Source organism: Ictalurus furcatus, chromosome 6, assembly GCF_023375685.1.
Source record: "Ictalurus furcatus strain D&B chromosome 6, Billie_1.0, whole genome shotgun sequence".
Taxonomy (NCBI): Eukaryota; Metazoa; Chordata; class Actinopteri; order Siluriformes; family Ictaluridae; genus Ictalurus; species Ictalurus furcatus.
The window spans coordinates 32428756-32450074 of NC_071260.1; the positions used below are offsets into that span (position 1 = coordinate 32428756).

The following is a 21319-nucleotide window of genomic DNA, read 5'->3' on the forward strand; positions in this document are numbered from 1 at the left end:
GCACATCACAGCTATATTCCTCGCTCTTACCCATTGTTATGGATGACTAAGGGAATTTTGCCTATGTGTTACCTCATATTTATACCCCTGTGAAACAGGAAGTCATGGTTGAACAATTTCCTGTTCCTAGTCACCCAGGTGTACTAGAAAAAAATGTAAAATATCAATGGGAATAAACTGCAAATATATTTTTCTTATATGAAAAATTAAACCCCTTAACAGTTGTGAGAAATATTTGAACACAAGTAATTAGTGGTATATTCTATACATAAATAAATAAAGCATATCTGTAGCTTTGAAGTGAGTATTATCTCCCAATCCGATCATGCACTGTGTTTTGACCCGTAACAGTTAATCCTCTTGGTATATTTGAGAGACAACCATCCGCTAACGTCAACCCGCAAAGAGCAGTGCTTGTGCAGGTGCCAAAGCAAACTCCATCCTCCTTTCACATTGAACTTCAGAATATCTTTACCTTGTTACTTAAGGATTCTACAGCCCCCCAATTCAATCAATATTAATGATGTGGTAGGACATTTAACGTCTTGATGCTCAAGGGCTGTGAGTTCCTTTTAAACACAATACTCTCCCGGGACAGCTATCCGCAGCTGTTTCCTGTTATATGACCAACAGTGATTTATGCTATAATATCATGTACTGTACTATAATATAACTAGTTTTAGTTAAATATGCTTAAGCTTTTTCACCTCCAGTCACTATAAAATGCTGTAATTGTTAGCAAATCAATGTGTCACTCTTTCCTCACAGACGTCTAAGAAGGTAGTCTAGAAGGCTGCATAAAGCATTGCCATCTTTGACATTAAATGACAGCAGTGCTCACCAAGCATCCACAGTGCACTGGAGTCTTGCTGTGTGCATCTTGATGTGTCTTGCCTTGCATGAACCATGCAAATAATGCCTTCGAGGCACCAGAGAGAGAGAGAGAGAGAGAGAAAATCTGCTTCCCAGCCCTCTGCTTTTGGAAAAGCCAAACAACAATGACAAGAAACAAAAAGCAAGCCTGTATTTCTAAAGAAGAACATCACATCACCAAATGTATCATCCATTCGCTGTGTAATATTTCATGTGCCGAAGGTTCGGGAGTTTAAAACGATATATATATATATATATATATATATATATATATATATATATATATATATATATATATATATATATATACATATGTGTGTTAATAAATACTGAAACGCTCTGGAAATCACTCCTCTGGAAATGGAAAATGCACAAAGCAATCGATACAGGTGGATCTATGGCTGCCATTGAAGCATCTCTAAAACCAGCTGTTTGAGGAGATTTTAACGCTTGGTTTATGATTCATGAAAAGAGATTCTGGGAAAGTTCTGGGATGTAAATGTTTATTTATTTATTTTTCAGAACAGTAGGAGGTTATATTCAGGCTGTCCATCAAACAGTTGGGGTCACAGAGTACAGTAAATAGCATGAAAGTGTATGTTTTTGTTTTTGTTTTGTTCCTTTGAATAAAATAATGGCCACTTTTACTGAGATTGCAGTGCTGCAGTTTTCCGGACAGGAAAGCCTCCTGCTTGGGAAAGATTTTCAAGCAACCACATTACAGCTTTATATGATCAGTAGGTTTTACGTGATTTAAGGCTTCGGACTATTTTATTTTTTTTTTTTACCTCATTTACAGGAACTCATCTTGGAATGTGACCTTTATAAATGATACTAACAGTATGAGCTACCAAAACTGCTAAGTTGAAAAAGAAAAGCTCCTCCCAACAATGTAATGTAGTGTAAATTGTTTTAAATCCATCATATTTCATGAGATAATTGTGTTTAACGAGACAGGAGCTTCTTTCTTCTCATGTAGAAACCCACATAAACATAGGTTCTATGTATCTATGTACATAAGATCTTCTGGATCTTCTAGAGTACAAGGCAGACGTAGTAAATACAAGAATAAGGTCAGAGACACAGCTAGGTTTTCTGAGATACAGCTTCACACATCACTACTGGACAATCATTGCAGAGGTGCACAGACAACTCAGGTGTTTGGATCCCCAGAGCAACTTTTCCAAATTGGCTCCCTGTCTCAGAAGGAAGCGCATTAAGGCTTAAGGCAATACGCCTCTTCATGGCTGTAGAGTCTAATCATTTCAAACAACAATACATAGTCTCCCTTGTGTAAAAATTTAAACTAATAGACAGGTATAAAGGTGTTAGAAAGCATGTTTTACTCATCCATCAGTCTGTCTGGAACTGAAAATCTGAATACAAAATGCCTATATGAACGTTATGCAAGGTAAATAATGCAAGTTTTTCTTCTCTACAGTGCACGCTTTGCCTGAATTGACTCCATCGTGACTGGTGCAGTCTGAAGACAGAGGCACACTAACTTTATTTCGGTGCTTTTTGGACTTTTTCCAGAGATAGCATTTAGAAGGCCGTAATCAGAGGAGGAAATGAAAGGTCAGGCAGGATGGAGTCATGTTTAGCTAGGGCATCTGGAGGCATCCTCTAATCAAACTGCCATTCGAGTGCTGCCTGCTATCAGTGGCCACATGACCGCTACGATTGCAAGGAGCTGTGTGCTGAACATACTAATAAAGCCTGTCCATAGCCTTAAAGAAACAACAGTAGCCGCATTTAATGTCTAACTACTCATACAGTCCAAATTGTAAAGGAGTTGATATTAATGAACTCTAATAAAACGATTTGATGATAAGTGGTTATGAATAAATATTAGCTCAAGATGACAATTTTTAATTTTGTTTAGACCAGTATGAAGATTGTTCGAGACTCAGCTCTGTTAAGTCCTTATTGTGAAACAACATCGCTACAGTATAGGTGCGTCCAAATCGCACACTTAATGCACTAGTCTATGCCATTTTGTAGTATAAATAGTCTGATTAGTGTGTTCTCACTCAATTGAAAAAATGAACTTTGGAATGATGGACACTTCATGCACTCAACGGTCGCAGCTTTGCTTACGTAGCGGATGGGGAGAGGTTATGTCAAGCACTACCTTACTACTGTATGTTGATTTTAAATTGTGCAAGCAAAAATCGCCTGTGGAGACGATTACGCCTCTGTCTGACGGTGACTGAGGTGTAAAAGGGATAAAACTTGGGCATAAAAGGAAACATTAACATAAACAGTATTCATTTTTGTTATCTGTTTGGCTATATCGCTAATGCTAGAACCATCGCATTACATGCGTTTGATGTAATTTCCCCTCGACTGGGAAACAGCACATACTTCCGGTTAGTACAATACCGGAAGTGTGCCATTTGAGACGATGCTACCCTTCTAAAATTCATACACTAGACGGCAGAGTATATAGTGCATAGTATAAGTGTACAGTGCATAGTATAAGTGTATAGTGTATAGTATAAGTGTATAGTGTATAGTATAAGTGTATAGTGTATAGTATGTCATTTGGAACACAACTCTTGTCTTTATTCACAGAGAAAATCACCATCCTGTGACTCAGGGAGAGTGATTGCAATCAGCTCTAATTCAGCTGATTTGTTTTTAAAAGATTGCTCGTTATGCCAGGCAGCTCCAGTGATGTACAAGCATACGAGCCAACATCTGCATAGCAAATTAAAGGCTTTTCTCTTGCTTTCTCCTGAGCAACAGCCTCGAGAGTATTTGTTCTGGTGATTGCTTCTGAGGTTATTCATATTCATAACCAAGGACCATTCATTATATAAGGCTAAGATGCAGTATTAAAGAAGAAATAATATTTAGTCGCTTGTGTTACCTCGAGTCAGTTTGTGTAATGCCTTGTCAAATCAAAAGATTCTTTTAGCTATAATGTAGCTTATTTGTAAGGAATAAAAATAGGTGAAATAAGCAGTGATGGTGTTGTGTGATGAAGCTTGACGTTTAGCAGACGGCTGTTTCATAACAAATTTTAGGGAGCTATCTACATGACAACTTGTAATTATGGTCAGAGCTACAGGTATCCTGAACTCTAGATCAGGCAATACACTCCTATCCATCCATCCATCCATCCATTTTCTATACCGCTTATCCTACACAGGGTCGCAGGTAGCCTCTACCAGGGGACTCTGGGCACGAGGCAGGGGACACCTTGGACCAGGTGCCAACCCATCTCGGGGCACAATTACACACACACTCACACGCCCATTCTCACACTTTAGAAATGCCAATCAGTCTACAGTGCATGTCTTTGGACTGGGGGAGGAAACAGGAGTACCCGGAGGAAACCTCCAAAGCACGGGGAGAACATGCAAACACCACGCACACAGGGCAGAGGCACAATCAAACCCCCAACCCTGGAGGTGCGAGGTGAACGTGCTAACCACTACACTCCTATCATCTCCTATGATCTCTTCGACTGTGGTGAGTGTAATATTTCATACTTTCCCTAGCGCATATGGAACATCCTTGTGGTCCTGAAACGACTAGTAAGGCCTTGTTTTCCACTCTTACTCTCACACATCTTGACAATTTCCTCCTTGACTAGATCTAGTGTCCGAAATGAACAGAGAGATTTAGCACCCTCATCCTATTGTACACCTGTGGCTTTAGCCTCTTAGAGTGAAGTGCAGGTTGAGAATTATGAAGAAATACAAGAGACCCTACTACCCCTAGTACAAAGCATCTTCTTAGCAGCCCATACCTGAAATATGCCAAGCTGAAATAGACATTTTAGCAAAAAGAGTGAGAGTACTGTGTGTCTTGGTGATAAGCTCGATTTGCATGGATAATGACCTTTACCCCTGGAGTTTCTACCCATATCATCCAGTTTTGTTAATCAAGCAACTGACCTTGCAGTGTTGTGAGGGAGTCAATGTTATAACCAGTAAACACCCTGCACTACTATTTGGACTGGATGGTGGCTATTCACGCATTAGAGAAACTGGTTGCCAGTTATGGGGGAAAGACACAGGGAGCACCCCTGTCTAAATAGAATCTGGCCCACCGTGCGGTTATTGTCGTCACCATGGCCTACCATGACCTACCCTCACGGTCATGTGAGTGCAGTTATCTCTGAACACCTTTCCAGTAAGTCCTAAGGTGGGTTGGTTCCTCCTGACATTGTGGCATATGTTACAGTATCTAGGTCATATGAACACCAGGTATGTGCGATGGTGTCCTGTCATTGGAAGCAGCCAGAACTCAGCAGGAAGGTTCAAGAGAAAGATGTATTCAGCACATTCAGAATTCACAGTTACAAGAACTGGAAGAACAAGTGCTCTTCAAAATAAGAATATTTATCAAGGAACTTCCAGGAAATTTTCATATGCTGTTGGCATCTGCTGTTCAGTGAACAAAAAGCACACAACTGGTGGTCTGTCACATGCCATAATTTCTTCTAAGAGCTTTTCATTACCTTTTACTTCATTTAGCTAGACTGTGCAGCACTAGACTATAGTCCAGTTGTTACATAATGGCTGATAAACATTTTATTCCAAGTAAATGCTGACAGGTGCACAAACAAATGCCCAGTATGTGGGTTGTTATAGCTACAAATGTCATAAAAGATTATTAGTCCAGGTCTTATTCTTTTTAAAAAAGTTTGCATAACCATTTAAATACCAGATGGCCTGCAGAGCTTGTACTCCCAATTAATATGGACGAAGTTTAGACATTTTATATGCAGTTATGCACGTTATAGAAGGTCTAATCGCTGGGAATCTATATCGAGTTTAAGGTCTGGTGCTGTACAGGGGTGTTGCCAGATCTTTTACAATGGGGTTGCTAGGTTATACCTAATGACTTTATTAGGGTGGTGATCTACAGTGGGGCAAAATACTAATCCACATTCATAGAAAAGGAATGTATGGCTACCTCTATCTGGGTATGGCCCAAGTAGGATTCCTATTGAAAGTTAAAGACATAAAGCTACGTGACATTGTCTGTTGTTTGTTGTCGAGCAAGCAACACAAACTCACAGCTAACATAACAACATCTTATGAAGTACACTTTTATTCACTATCATTATTTAAAGGTAGGCAATAAGGAAATGAAGACATCCAGTGTTACTGTTCATTGTGTGCAGTGTAGCTATTGAGTAATTTATTATATGTTAGCTAGCTAAGCTTGTTTGTTACTTGCTGTTGGCCAATGTTGAAACAAACTTTCATATTTTTTAGACTAGAATATCACAGTGAGATTTATCAGGCTGTCCAATAATGTCTTACTAGGGATCTGACTGACTTACTGTCCAGAGGGGTGCCCATGCTTCATGGTAGTGTGGCAGTGGCCATTACTTAGCTACAGCCATGGTGCTGTAACCTTGTGTCTGGCCTTGTGATACTTGGCTTGGAAATCGCTGAAAGCTGAGCTTGAATGCTTGGACTGACTCAGGCAGGCTGTCACCTTAATTGTGAGAGTGAAATTCAGAGTGAAGGAAACTTACGTAATTACCTGCTGTCAGGCTAATGGATGCAAGCTAGCAGACCTATAGCTCCAATCATGGATGAAATTCTATGTAAACAGATGTATAAATCATCATTTGGGCGACTCTCTGCTCGCCATTTGTCAAAGGCCATAAGGAAAATGAGGAGAGAAAGAGAATCTATATTTTTTCTGAGCCTCTATGGGGATTCCATAGTGGCTGACTATGGAGAGGGGAAAAAAATCTGTCTTCACCAGTGTTAGAAAAACATTTCTGAATGGATTTTTACGATTTTTATGAATGCTTGTTCTTCACATATAATCATCTATAGACAATGATGAAGTAATCCAGAGGACAGGTAATGGAAAGCAAGATATTACTTACAGGATGACCTCATACTCTCAAATCCATATAACACATGAATAGTTAAAACAGAGGAAAGCCTGGATCTATGCGAGGCAGTTGGTCCCCGGGACTGGAGTTGAGAATCACCGCTAACATTTATCGCATAATGAATGCGTTTACTAATGTTGACTAACGAAGTAACAAGCATTGAGAAGCAATCTTTAATCAGTAAACATTAAAGTGTTACAAAATATACTCAGCAAAAAAATAAACATCCCCTCACATTCAATTGATTTTATTTCCAGCAAATTTCAAAATATGTGAAAATATCTGTATTAATTTAAAAATATTCAACAACTGAGACATGAACTGAAGAAGCTCCACAGACGTTTGAGGAACAGAAATGGAATAACGAGTCCCTGAACAAAGTGGAGGTGGATATCAGAAGGAACAGTCAGTATCTGGTGTAACCTCCAGCTGCTTTAAGTACTACAGTGCATCTCATCCTCATGGACTGCACCAGATTGGTCAGTTCTTGCTGTGAGATGTTCCTCCACTCTTCCACCAAGGCATCTGCAAGTTCTCCATCACGTCTTGGGGGATACACACGGTTACATGTAATTTTCCACTGCGAGGATTGTCAGATGTCCTTCCTGTCTCCCTGTAGCACCGTCTCAGACGTCTTACATTACACACATTACAGTTTATTGCTCTGAACACATCTGCAGTCCTCATGCCTCCCTGCAGCAGGTCTATGTTATGTTCACGCAGGAGAGCAGGAACCCTAGACATCTTTGTCCTGGTGTTTTTCAGAGTCAGTAGAAAGGTCTCTTTAGTGTCCTAACTTATTGTAACTGTGACATTAATCACCGAGCGCCTGTAAACTGTTCGTGTCTTAAGGACTGTTCCACAGCTGCATGTGCAATAATTGTTTACGGTTCATTGAACAAGCGTGAAAAACATCATTGAAACCCTTTCCGATAAAGATCTGTAAAGACTATGTGGATTTTACAAAATCTTTAAAATACAGTCTCCTGAAAAAGGGAATGTTTTTTGTTTTTTTTTGCTGAGTATATATGCTAATTATTTATTATACAGTACTGTACAAAAGTTTTCGGCACCCTATTTTTTGCACAGTACTGTACATGATCCTGAATGAATACTTTCCGTGTTGTAGTGGAATTTTCATGGCTGATTAATTTTGTCTTGGACCGGGTCAATTTGAACCTCCAGTTGCTGCAGCAAATTAAGATCATTTAAAGGCGCTCCTGGAATAATTAAACCTAATTAAGTTACCTAGCCTCAGTTAGTCTCTGATTCCCAAAAATCTCAATGTGTTCTGCCTTCTAAAAGAGCAAAGCTGAAGACTATAACAGCCTGAAATTTCCAGCTTACCCCATGGAAGATGTATGTACACACACACACACACACACACACACACACACACACATACACGAACACACATTTACGTATATGTATATGCAAGTCTATGTTCACTCTTTTGTGAATCTTTGGTGTCTTACTCTTTAAAAACACTGTCTCTGCTTCATCCAATTAATGACTATCAGATATTTGAACAGGAGTCCAAATGAACTTTTAAATGAGGTTAATCAGTATTTGTAATCATTTTAATAAGAACAGAGCACAAATTCTGCTAAATAATACTGATTATACCAGATCAGAACATAAATCACCATGATTTCAGAAGACTTTCTCCTATGGATGCAAGCGCCAATAGTCAACCTCTTGTGGAACAATGGTTATACACTGTCACGTCCTCTTTTTTTTTTTTATAACCAAAAGAACCACATATTTTCATATATTGAGAAGGAGCAAAGCTAACTTACTGTGAAATATCAAGATCAGGGAAGTGGAGACTCATCCGGTAAAGCTCTGGGTCACTGATCAGAAGGTGGGAGTTCAAGCCCCAGCACTGCTCCAGCACTGCCCCAGTACTGCCCCAGTACTGCCCCAGTACTGCCAAGCTGCCACTGTTGGGCACTCTGACCTCAGCTTCCCAATAAGTTGGAATATGTGAAAATTTCCCTCGTGGGATCAATAATACCTATCCGTCTATTAAATATTCAAACATATACAAAGAAATCAAAGGTTTGGTTTTCAAAATGTTCTTCGTACAGTATATTGCCATTTTTCTGTCTATATGCGATAACTTTACATGTAAACTATGACTAGTAATTATTTGCGATGATGTAAATGATGTAAAAAAAAAAAGTTTATCGAAAAGACTTCCCACTTCAGCTATAACGGCTACATTAATCAGGAATTGTTCAGAGATACTCCACCATGCCTCTTGCCTCCTTTAGTGAACAGTGGACTAGTTCAACAAACAGACTTCATATAAAAACCATAATGAGCTTTCTTTTACTCTCACACTATCCGTCGTTCCCCAGATGAGGACGGGTTCCCTTCTGAGTCCGGTTCCTCTCAAGGTTTCTTCCTCGTATCATCTCAGGGAGTTTTTCCTCACCACCGTCACCACCGTCTCGCCCAATAGGGATAAATTCACACACTTAAAATCTCTACCCTGTGTTTATATGTTTCTGTAAAGCTGCTTTGAGACAGCGTCCGTTGTTAAACGCACTATATGAATAAAATGAATTGAATTGAATTGAATAAGCAATTTTTACGGGCATATTGCCAGATGGAAAAGATGGAAGCCGTTTTTCCACGTTTGCAGTCAGCTGGTATTTTCCTGTGCAGAAATTAATATGCCGGTGCTGACATGGGTGGAGTGGCATGGTGAGGGACATTTGGCAGTGGTATTTTTAAACCCACTTTCATCCAAATTGGTTAGTACCTGCTGAGATGCCAAGATGGTACTTTCTTGAATTCAGGAAATTTAAGTTATGTCTCATCTACTGGCCCAGATTTTGGGGATAGTCTCCATTTTTGTCAACCCACTTTGCCATAAACAGGCTACTTCACCTAATTACTATGTAGTGTAAATACAACAATGTTTTTATTCCTAGCAAATTTGTGAATCATACAGCTAACACACCATAATCAATAACAGCAAAAGGAGAAATCATCACCGGGGGATGAATACTTTCTGGAGGCATGGTATAGATTGCAATAATCATGTTTCCATATATTTGCAATTTGACAATTTTTGTTATTATTGCGTAATTCTCTGTTTCTCTAAAGGGAATTTCATATCTAATGCAAGGCTGGAAAAGAATGAGAAAAAGATGAGATCTAAAGTACCCTAATACTCAATGGAGGGCGGCTGATCAAAGGTTTACTCGTTGTACTTTTATTTTATAAATAAGCCAACAGGAAGAGACGATCAATTAAAATGAGCCCTGTGTGTCCTTGGTGGAACACAACCATTACTACTGTACCTTGCTATTCTCATGCAGAGAAAAAAAAAGGTAATAACACTCTTTTTGAGCAGCTGTGTACAGTGACATGTAAAACATTACTGCTCTTTTCTTCCATTTACTGTATACTGAGTAACCATTTAGTAGTTCAGAGACCAGCATCACTACTCACTACACAATAAACAACCCGAAGAACTTATTAAGCATGACGTAGGACCACACACATAAGAACTCAATTAATTAATCATTTAGACTAAACGGTTAATCAAAGCATAATTAACCTCATCCCACGATTTGGCAAAACTCCAGCGTCGTTTCCTAAACTCAAGGCTATAATTTCTGTTTACGTATGACCACGCAGGAAACCGTATCATTGGAAATCCTTGTGGTTGTACTGTAGGAGGCAATAAGGAGAGACACAAACCACAAACCATAACTCAGGTCATGCAGGAAGCTCTCTACTAAAGTAAATAAATAAAGCCCGTTCAGCAGTAGGTAGTTGAAAAATGACTTTTGCACTGAAATTCCAAAATACAATCACATCTTCAACGGTGGCTCATCCTAGACTGCTGTTATTATACATTCTTAGATGTATGCTATATTGTTTGTACTTCTGTAAAGGTATATTTTTCACAGAGTGTTAGTTTGAATGTACCCCCAAAACGATTTCACACTGAAAATATCTAGCTGATCTGTTTCTGTAATTAGACAATATTGGGTGAATAAGAGGCTATTCTGCTGGACTTTTATTTATTTTTGTTCTCCGGCTTCAGCAGTGGAACAGCCCAGAGGAACCCTTACTCATATTCGACTTGCCCGAAACAATCATTATGTTCCATTAAGCGCATGGTTTGTGGCATTCCGGGTTTGCACTATTCCAAAAGATGAAGGACATACCAGAGGCTTTTCTGAGAGCACTAACCCTGCTAATGTGTTACAGCTTGCTTGGTGTAATCTGATAAAGTGTTATTGTGGTATTGAACTTGCAGAGCTCTACTGTAAACTTATTGCAGCGTTGATCTTTGCTTTTTCCTTTTATTACGTTGTCTTGGCGGAAACACTTAGAATGTTATTGTGGTGATGCACTATGTGTTCTGACACCTTTCTATCATAGCCAGCGTGAACCTTTTCAGCAATTTGTGCTACTGTAGCTCTTCTGTAGGATCAGACCAGATGGGTCTAACCTTCACGCCGCATGTGCATCAATGAGCCCTGGGTGCTCATGACCCTGTCCCTGGGTGCACAGGTTGTCCTTTCTTGGACCACATTTGGTAGGTATTAACCACTGCATACCGGGAACACCCCTGAAGACCTGAAGATCCTCAAAATCTGAAGACCCTCAAGATCCTTACCCTTGCCCATTTTTCTTGCTTCCAACACACCGACTTCGATAACTGACTGTTCAATTGCTACTTAATATGTCCCACCCCTTGACGGGTGCCATTGTAACGAGAAAAGAAAGAGCCAAGGACAACATCAAAGGGCCTGTCTTGCATCAATGAAGGTCACTGTTCATGACTCCACTATCAGAAAGACACTGGGCAAAAATGGCGTCCATGGAAGAGAGGCGAGGTGAAAACCACTGCTAATCCAGAAGAACATTAAGACTCATCTGAATTTTGCCAAACACACCGTGATGATCCTCAAACCTTTCTGGAGAACGTTCTGTGGACTGATGAGTCGAAAGAGGAACTGTTTAGAAGACAGGAGTCCCGTTACATCTGGCGTAAACCAAACACCGAATTCCACAAAAAGAACATCATACCTAAGGTCAAGCATGGTGGAGGAAATGTGATGGTGTGGGGATGCTTTGCTGCTTCGGGGCCTGGGTAAGTCCATAAGATGAAACTCAAGCGCAACTGGATTTTGCAGCAAGACAATGATCCAAAGCGTAGGAGTGCGTCCTAGTCCTAGAAGTAAGTGAAAGACTGATCTCCAGTTATCAGAAGCGTTTGGTTGCAGTTATTGCTGCGAAAGGTTGCACAACCAAAGGGGGCAATTAGTTGTTTTGTTTTTTTACATTGGTGATAGGTATTGGATAACCTTTTTTTTTGCTTCAATAAAAAAAGTAAAAACTGCATTGTGTGTTTTCTCAGGTCGCCTTTGTTTTATGATGTATTTCGTTTGAAGATCTAAAACTATTTAGCATGAGATATACACAAAAACAGAAGAAATCAGGATGGGGGTAAATACTTTTTTCACAGCACTGTGTGTATACATTACTTGAGTACTCTTTAAATAATAATAATAATAATAATAATAATAATAATAATAATAATAACAAACCTTACTTAGTACTCCTTCAAAGTACTAGTTACAAATCTCAAAGGTCTCTTCTCTCATCCAGCCAATTTAATAATCCAATCATTTCAGTTTAGCATCCAATCAGGTTCATCAACTTACATATAACTATCTAGAGTCATGCTAATTCTTCCGTTGTGGTGACCACTTCATGTGACACAATGTAGTTAGCTCTAAAGCTATCCATGTGTGTTTGAATATGAATAACCAATGACTGCAGTGTTCAGTCTGAGGATGAGTGTCCCTGGCCCTACCTCAGTAAAATGTTTCAATATGCCGGAGTAAGCAAACACTCATATATTACCCCGTGTCGAATGAACATCTCGTTTGAAAAAAGCATGGATACTTCCACTTGTAATTGTACTGCTTATCCTACACAGGGTCGTGGGGAAGCCTCGGACTCGGGGCACGAGGCACGATCCTCACACAGTCTCACACACCCATTCACACGCTACGGACAATCAGCCTAGAATACATGTTTTTGGACTGGATTAGGAAACCGGAGTACCTGGAGGAAACCCCTGAAGCACGAGGAGAACATGCACGCACACAGGGTGGAGGCAGGAATCAAACCCCCAACCCCCAAAGGTGCAAGCAAACATGCTAACCACTAAGCCTCCGTGTCCCCTTGAGTAAGATTATGACACATTATTTATACTTTCACTTATAATAGTATAATTTCTCAGTACTATTTCCACCCCTGTACTCTTGACGGTAGCACCCCAGTGTCGATGAAAGGTACAGTTTAGAGTAGCACCCTTTTCTGAGAGCATCATGTGACGTAATCGAATTCTCACTGACGTGGCGTGAAAACTGAAGACTAGTTTGCAAAAGTATTTTTTTTTTGCTTTGGTAAAACAATCATTTTCAGATGTACCTCTGCCATGACAGGGCAGGTTGGAGGTCCCTCTGCACTTCTTCTGACTGGCTTCCACAGAGAGCGAACAGGAGACAGGATGCTCACATTTCTTGCCTGTCCAGCCCTCTTTGCAGTCACACCTCCCGCAGTGGCACTGTCCGTGACCTACAGAAGCAAAATAAGCTGTGACTCTGCTCTGGAGACAGAGCACAGAAAATCACACTTTGTGCTGTATGTGAGTCTCTATTTGCATAGGAGTGTATGATTTAAAACAACAACGACACACAGTGAACGTAATATAACTTCACTCCACGAGTTTGCTCCGCCTTTCCACTGCAAGCAGAACACATAGTCCTGACCGCTGAGTTATGCCTCAATATTAAACACAGATGTGCGTATGTTTTTCTTTCATACCTCATGTCTGTGAGCTCAGGCTAATCCAGCAGGCCCGTGTTTACTAAAGGAGGAGTGAGGGAGGGTTGAACGACACATGGAAGGAGTACAGGTCCACCCTTATTGTTTCAGCCAAATCACTATTTCCACCACTGGATTTGACATGCCTGCTATTTCAGGCAATTGCTCCACACACATTATGCTGTAATATCCTTATTCCTTGAGCAAAACAAGTGAAGACTTTACTTAGGGATAGAGATATAGAGTGTTATAGTGTTAATAAGACTACACGACCCCTGCATAAACCTTTTACCATATACGTTAATCAGTTCTGAAGTTGGGGTAACGTAGCATGAGTTAAGTGACCTGGATTTTTGTCCGGTTGAGTTATGGGACTTTCCAGGCTGATGTGCAGTCGCGCACCATGACTTTGTCGCTCAGTGTAGTTTTAATATGTCAGAGTTACATAATTGTGATGAGTTTAGTCTGTCAGGTAAGGTAAATTAGAAAAATGGACAGATGTTTCAACTTCTTAAAGATACTCCACCATGTGCCCTGTACTCAGCACTCAGTGTATAACACTGTAACCTAGTCAAGCTTCTGAAAGTGTCAGTATGCGTGTTTTCGTTGGCATCGGGTTCCTTATTTCTGCTTATCAGTTTAGGACAATGCAAAGACATCAGGATGACAGAGTTCCTGTATGTATATTTTCACAGACTCGAAATTAAGCGCTACTCAGACAGGATAGGATTTCCAGCCGTATTTCTGTTACGTAAAATTGCTGGAAAATGACTGAAGTCTGTAGTAATTATGATCACGTCATTTGGGGTAACCGATACGTATCTGTATAAATCACAGAAAGGGGACTGTCTTCATAATGTACAGTACTGTGCAAAAGTCTTAGGCACTTGTAAAGAAATGCTGTCGAGCAGAGATGCCTACAAAAAGAATGAAATGAAATGTTTGTACATGAATAAAAATACTATAAAAAGTAAGCAGTAAGCAGTAATAAATGAAACAAAGTAAATATTTGGTGTGACGACCCTTTAGTTAAACAAAAAAGTAGTCTCCGGTACAATTAGTGCAGTTTTATTTATAAGGAAATGAGCTGTAAGTTTTATTGAGCATCTTGCAGAACCACCCACGGTTCTTCTGGAGACTTTGACTGTCGCACTCGCGTCTTATGTATGGGCGGCTGTGGCTCAGGTGGTAGAGCGGGTTGTCCACTAATCGTTTGGTTCCCGGCCCACATGACTCCACATCCTGAAGTGTCCTTGGGCAAGACACTGAACCCCAAGTTGTTCCCGAGCTAAGACCTTGCATGGCAGCTCTGCTACTATTGATGTGTGTGAATGAGACACACTGTAAAGCACTTTGTAGAACCGCTAAGGTTCAAAAAAGCACTATATAAGTGCAGACCATTTATTTTTGCAGCCTTCACAAACATTTTTCTGTGACAATTTTATTATTCATTTTGTGCTGGAAAACTAATGTTGAGAAATCTAAAATGTTTTTGTACTGACTCGATAACGTAGAAGTAAAACCGTAAAATAAAAAATTATAATTATCAGTTCGTATCACCTTCATTTAATTCAAAATGATTATTTTGACCTTTACTATAAGTGCTTGTGGGACTTGTGGCTGAGCAAATTACACTCGATTATTAGTAGGTCACATGACCATAATATGGCTGTAGGCTAAACTTGTGCTAGGAAATCAATAACTAATAACCTAAAACCCCTGGTAGTATTGCTTATCTGACTTTTTAAATATTACCTACGTTTTATTGGTCTGCATTTTAAAGGGATAGTTCACCTAAAAATGAAAAATCCATCATTGATTACTTGCCCTCATGTCGGTCCAAACCCATAACACTTTCATTCATCTTTGGAACACAAATGAAGACATTTTTAATGAAAGCATTCGTATACCGAAAGCATACCGATACTTCTACGACGTCTTTATGAACATTTTGGAGCTAGAAAGTTTTGTTTACATGGACTGTAAATGGAGGGACTTTAAATGCAGATCTCCCAGGTTGCATTAAAGACGTTTACATTTGTTTTGGGAAGATGAATGAAAGTCTTTTGGGTTTGAAACGACATGAGGGCGAGTACTCGATGACAGAATTTTCATTTTTGAGTGAACTATCGCTTTAAACTCCGCTAATACTAAACGAATAGTTCGGTTTTGGGATTGATGGGAGATTTACGGTTTCCTGGAGTGTCTGTGTAATCATGTATCTTTGGAATCATGTCAATTTAAATGGGAGATAAGCATACATTGCCTGAGATTATTTCTACTGGTTATTTTATAGAAGGTAAAATATGGTGCAGTCTTTCTAGGCGTGTGTGTGGAAAAAAATGAGTGACTTGACAAATTCATTAAGATCCTGTGGTAATAACTGAATGGCCCTACCACCTCATCAATCCGAATGGGGCTTTAGAGAAAGTTTGTTATGTTAGTAATGTTTAACATAATCCCAATTATGTGACTCTATCTAACAAACCAGTTGTTAAGCTAAATTGTTAGTCATGTTATTGTTCTAATATACGTCAGCCTGGAAAATTTCATAACACAACCATTTACCAGCAAAAATCAACTCGACATCAGATGAATGTACTAGCTGTTGTCATTAATCTGACAATTTAAGCAAACGCAATTAAGACATAAAAAAAAAAAAAAACCCATGCTTGTTTTACCAGAGCAGAACTCGTCTGAGTATCTGTCATATGTAGCATGGCAGCTCCTCTCGTCACACTCGCATGTGTCTCCATGAATGTCACCCCAGTCCCCTGATGGATCTACATCATAGCAGGTACATTCTCCACATACACATGTCCCTGCCAAGGAAAACGATAGATGGTAGAGCTTTCATCAAGTGTAGTTTCATAAACTTTATAAAACATCTTCAAAGAGAACATGAAACCTAATGGTTAAAAAGCTACAATGTCCCAGTCTCAGTGGGCTCATACTTACAGTCGCCACTCTTAACGTTTCCCTATTAGTGTCGTTATACTGATTACTGAATAGTGCATAATAGTTACCAGTAAACATGTTGACATAAATAACCAAATAACGACAGCTTTAACCAGACGAAGAACATTTTTTATATGTAGAACTGAAAGGAGAGAAGTGGCTTCAGCCAGCTCCAATAAGTTTCGAGAACAGTTTTGCGGAGGAACAGAGTCAGGGGAAACACCTTCTGTTGGATGCGCCCGAGCCAAGCTGCTACACTGCTCAAAATCCCATTTTCTTTCATCTGCTCCAGTGAAGAGAGGGCACACGGATAGCCCTGCCATCTGCCAGCCTCATACTGCTGCTGCCACTGCTCTGACCTGCAATAACCTTACATCCTTTGCGCTTTCTTATTTCATGTTCATTTGCATTGTTCTCTCTATCAAGAGGATCGGTGTATTTTCAGATAATGACAGTCTGACTATGGGGGCATGGTGGCACAGCGGGGAACATTGCTGCCTCATAGCTGCAGGGTCCATGATTCAATCCTGAGCTTGAGTTGTTGTTTGTGGGGAATTTTATATAGTCTATTCACATGGGTTTCCTCAAATTAGTAGGTGGAGTGACTTCTCTGTATTGTCCCTAGGAGTGGATAAGTGTGTGATACCCCCCCCCCCAAACCCCACCCCCAGTGTTTTTCCTGTTTCGTTGCATTACATCATGAAAATAGCATTCATTTATTTGTTTGTTTGTTTGTTTATTTAATTATGGGGGTGGGTGGGTGGGTGGGGTGGGGGATGTACCATTTGATTTACACAACATGCCTACCACATTAGAGGTGCAAAAAAATTACAGCTGCAAGTGTCTTATGATATGTCTCTATTAGCTTAGCACATCTAGCCACTGGGATTTTTTTGCCCATTCTTAAAGGCAAAACTATTTCAGCTCCTTCAAGTTAGATGGGATGTGTTGGTGTACAGCAATTCTCAATTGGATTGAGGTCTGGGCTTTGACTAAGCCATTCCAAGACATTAAAATATTTCCCTTTAACCCACTCTAATGTAGCTATAGCAGTATGTTTAGGGTCATGGGAGGTGACCCTCCAGCCCAGTCTCAAATTTCATCAGGAACTGCACTGTACATAGTGCCATCCATTTTTCCTGCAATCTTGACCAGCATTCTAGTCCCTGCCAATGAAAAGCATCCCCACAGCACGATGCTGCCACCACCATGCTTCATTCTGGGAATGGTGTTCTTTGGGTAAGGGGGGGTGTTAGGTTTTAATTGATTATAATTTTTTAAAACAAGGTGTTTTTTCATTCCACTTCAACACTCTGGACTATTCTGTTACGTCCATTAGACAAAATCCTAATAAAAATCCATTTTAATTGGAGGTTGTAATGTAACAAAACAGGAAAAACACCAAGGGGGGTTGAATACTTTACCAAGGCACCGTACCAAAACTTCCGTATGCTGACGGCTATACTTTTAATGACTGTTAATTTAATTTCCACTGATAGATTTTTTTTAATGGCAGCTTTTACAGCATTGGTCCTGAACTGAACCATCTGACTTTAAAACAGAAGGCTGTTGACACTTCAGTTTTCCATTTAATGAAAAGCTATTTCTGGGACCGAGAGGCTGAATGGCTAAATGTAAAAGGGATGTTGGCATTTAACTAGATACCAGCGATCCACTGAGAGCCATCAACTGCAAAGTAGAATAGGTAATTGAAGCCTGGGAATAGAATATTAAAACAGAAGAGGCTGAAGAGTGACAAAGAGCTTAAATTTTGCCCTGGAACAAACAAATGTGGTGATTGTTATTTATTTATTATTTTTTTAAAGCAAAGCAAACTTGAATCTATTTCAACCGCCTTCAGTCTGTTTAGGTTTCCCCACTGTATTTATAATCCTGTGCATCTTTAAGCACGTACATTGTATTGTGCGTTACAGATAAAACTGGACAGCCCAATTCAGTTGCATTTAAATCACATTTTAAAAGTTATTTACACTCTCTGGCCATATTAATAGGAACATCTATACCCCATACACATTCATGCTATTGTCCAATCAGCTAATCATGTGGCAGCAGCGCAGTGCATAAAATCATGCAGATACAGGTCAAGAGCTTCAGTACATCAACCATCAGAATGGGGAAAGAATGTGATCTCGGTGACTTTGTGGCATGGTTGTTGGTTCGATGTTGGTTCAGTTCTGTTGGTGGAAATGCCTTGTTGATTAGAGAGGTCAGAGGAGAATGGCCAGACTGGTTAGAGCTGACAGGTAATCTATAGTCAAATAATAACTCAAATAAGCACTCTTTACAACTGTGGTGAGCAGAGGAGCATCTCAGAATGCCGAACCTTAAGGTGGATAATAACAATAATAATAATAATAATAATAATAATAATAATAATAATATGTTTAATTTATATAGCACCTTTCCAGAGCTCAAAGACGCTTTACAATACAATGACACATAAACAATGAACAATCATGTACAAACCCACAATGTGAAAAACAATGAGCAACCAAACACAGAAAAGAAATAGACAGTGACGACACTGAGAAAATGCATTATAACAGATCAGGACAGATCAGACTGAGAAAACAGATCCGTTTTTAACTGGGATTTGAATTCTGACATGGCTGTGATGCTGTGAAGTGTCAGAGGGAGAGAATTCCAGATTTTAGGTGCTACAACACTGAAAGACCTGCCACCCATGGGTGACAGACGAAATCTAGGGACAGAGAGAATTCCGAGCCCAGAGGACCTGAGAGAGCGGGACGGGTTGTAGTGGAGAAGCAGTGCACTAAGATAGAAAGGTGCCAAACCGTGACGTGATGGGATACAACAGCAGAAGAACACATTGGGTTGCAGTCCTTTAACTTAAAAACAGGAATCTGAGGCTACAGTGGGCACAGACCCCAAAACTAGACAGGTGAAGATTATAAAATGGTGGTTTTTTTTTTTTTTTAAAAACTGCTTGAAAAAAAAAAATCTTGAAGCAATCGAGAATTACATTTACAGCATTGGGCAGACGCTATCATTCAGAGTGACTTACACATATCTCATTTATACAACTGGACAGTTGATGGTTAAGGACCTTGCTCAAGGGCCCAACAAACATCTCTTTGCTTGAATCTAACTATTTCAATGATGCTTGGAGTTCTGACAGAGACAGAGGGAGAGAAAGAAGGAGAGAAATTCTCCCTCAGTTACAACACGATTTCACTGATTAGTTAGGCGCTACAGGCACTGCATAAACCTCGCTCATTTTGCAGCATTTTGCAGAAGACTGCTTGTCAGAATCCATTCTCACTTCAGAATCCAGAATAACCCAGAACCAATGCCTTAAATGTAGAGGCGAAGGGAAAGGTGCATGTGCATTTAGCATTTTCTGCATAATGCGTAAAAGACCTACTTGTTGGTTCTGTCACAGAGTGTATCATTTCTGAAGAGTGGTGTAGTGCGAGCCCAAACATTTTCACTCATCACAGCAGAGACTAATTACCAAATCATTTACTAGTAATCATTTGCTAGTGATTCTCAGAAAGATTTTTTTTTCTTCTTCTCTATCCTATCCCTTTTCGTGATTTTCTCCTCCACTCCCAGTACTAGTCTGGGAACAGAGCCAAGAGGGGTCCCATTCTCATCTATACCTGTCACCTAGAGTTATTTATGCAGTAAGAGGCTGGGATGTAGCACTAAGCCAAACACAGCCCATGTGTCTTCTCTCAGGAAAACCCCTCTATTGTACTCCTGCAATAACACGACAGAATCACTGCAATAGCACCTCTATCAACTGGTGCAAAAAGTGCATGAGACAACAAACCTCGGTTACTGCAGATCTTGCCATCTGGAGACGTGCATCTCCGTTTGCTTTCCCATGGGATGATGTCACACTGGAATTCGCATTTATCTCCATGCCAACCAGCCGAGCAGTAACAGTTTCCACAGTAACACATTCCATGGCCTGCAACCAAAGACGACAGGAGAGAGAGAGAGAGAGAGAGAGAGAGAGAGAGAGAGAGAGAACAAATCACAGCCAGTTGAGTGTCAGAGTTGCATGGCTCTCTAGCATTATCTCGTCACCCCTAAGAATTGCATTGTATGCTTGACAGTCACTGGAATGCGGTTTAAATTCGAGCTCTGTTTTGGTGAAACCTTCAAAGCAGTTGAATGACTGTCTCCTATAAAGCCCCAGTACAAAAACAGAATACCCATTTCCCAAATTAACTCACTGTAGTTAATTGAAGTGGGCCGACTGGGGCTGCAAAGCCTCTGAGAGTATATGAGGTGCCTATCTCTATTAGATATAATTAACCTTGGCAAAACGAAAGCCACTGTCCTTATAACAGCAACTCACATTTCACAACAAATATATATACGGTTACTTCTTTAAATTGCATGGACTCTACTTTAGAAAGGAAAAAATAAAAATTACACCGTTTTTTCCCCCCCATCACGTTATTCATTATGCATTAAAAATCAACGGGGAGGAGAAGTACAGCGGCATTGAAAGAAGGGTAATAAACTGCACCATTGCTTCGCGAGGTTGTGATGGACAAGGACAGGAAACATGTCAAGCACATCACACACGACACTTGAAGTCTCCCAGATATACAATGTTAAACACATAACATTAAACAGAACATTAAGATAAATATTACACTCGAGTGCATCACGACAAGGACAATGTACAGTTTAATAGCGTTTGTTTTTTTTTACCGAGAGTGTTCAGTACCTGACCTTAACCTCATC

The 21319-nt window shown here is 39.9% G+C and overlaps 1 protein-coding gene across 1 annotated transcript in view; it reads right to left on the minus strand.

Moving 5' to 3' along the window:
• The window catches only part of itgbl1 (integrin, beta-like 1), a 57183-nt gene that overhangs the window by 17470 nt on the left and 18394 nt on the right, over window positions 1–21319 (minus strand). The window contains exons 5-7 of the mRNA XM_053627715.1: window positions 20391–20531; window positions 16297–16437; window positions 13220–13366 (exon numbers count right to left, since the gene is read on the minus strand). Of these exons, the coding sequence (XP_053483690.1) occupies window positions 13220–13366; window positions 16297–16437; window positions 20391–20531 (429 nt within the window). The remainder of the gene's footprint in view (window positions 1–13219; window positions 13367–16296; window positions 16438–20390; window positions 20532–21319) is intronic.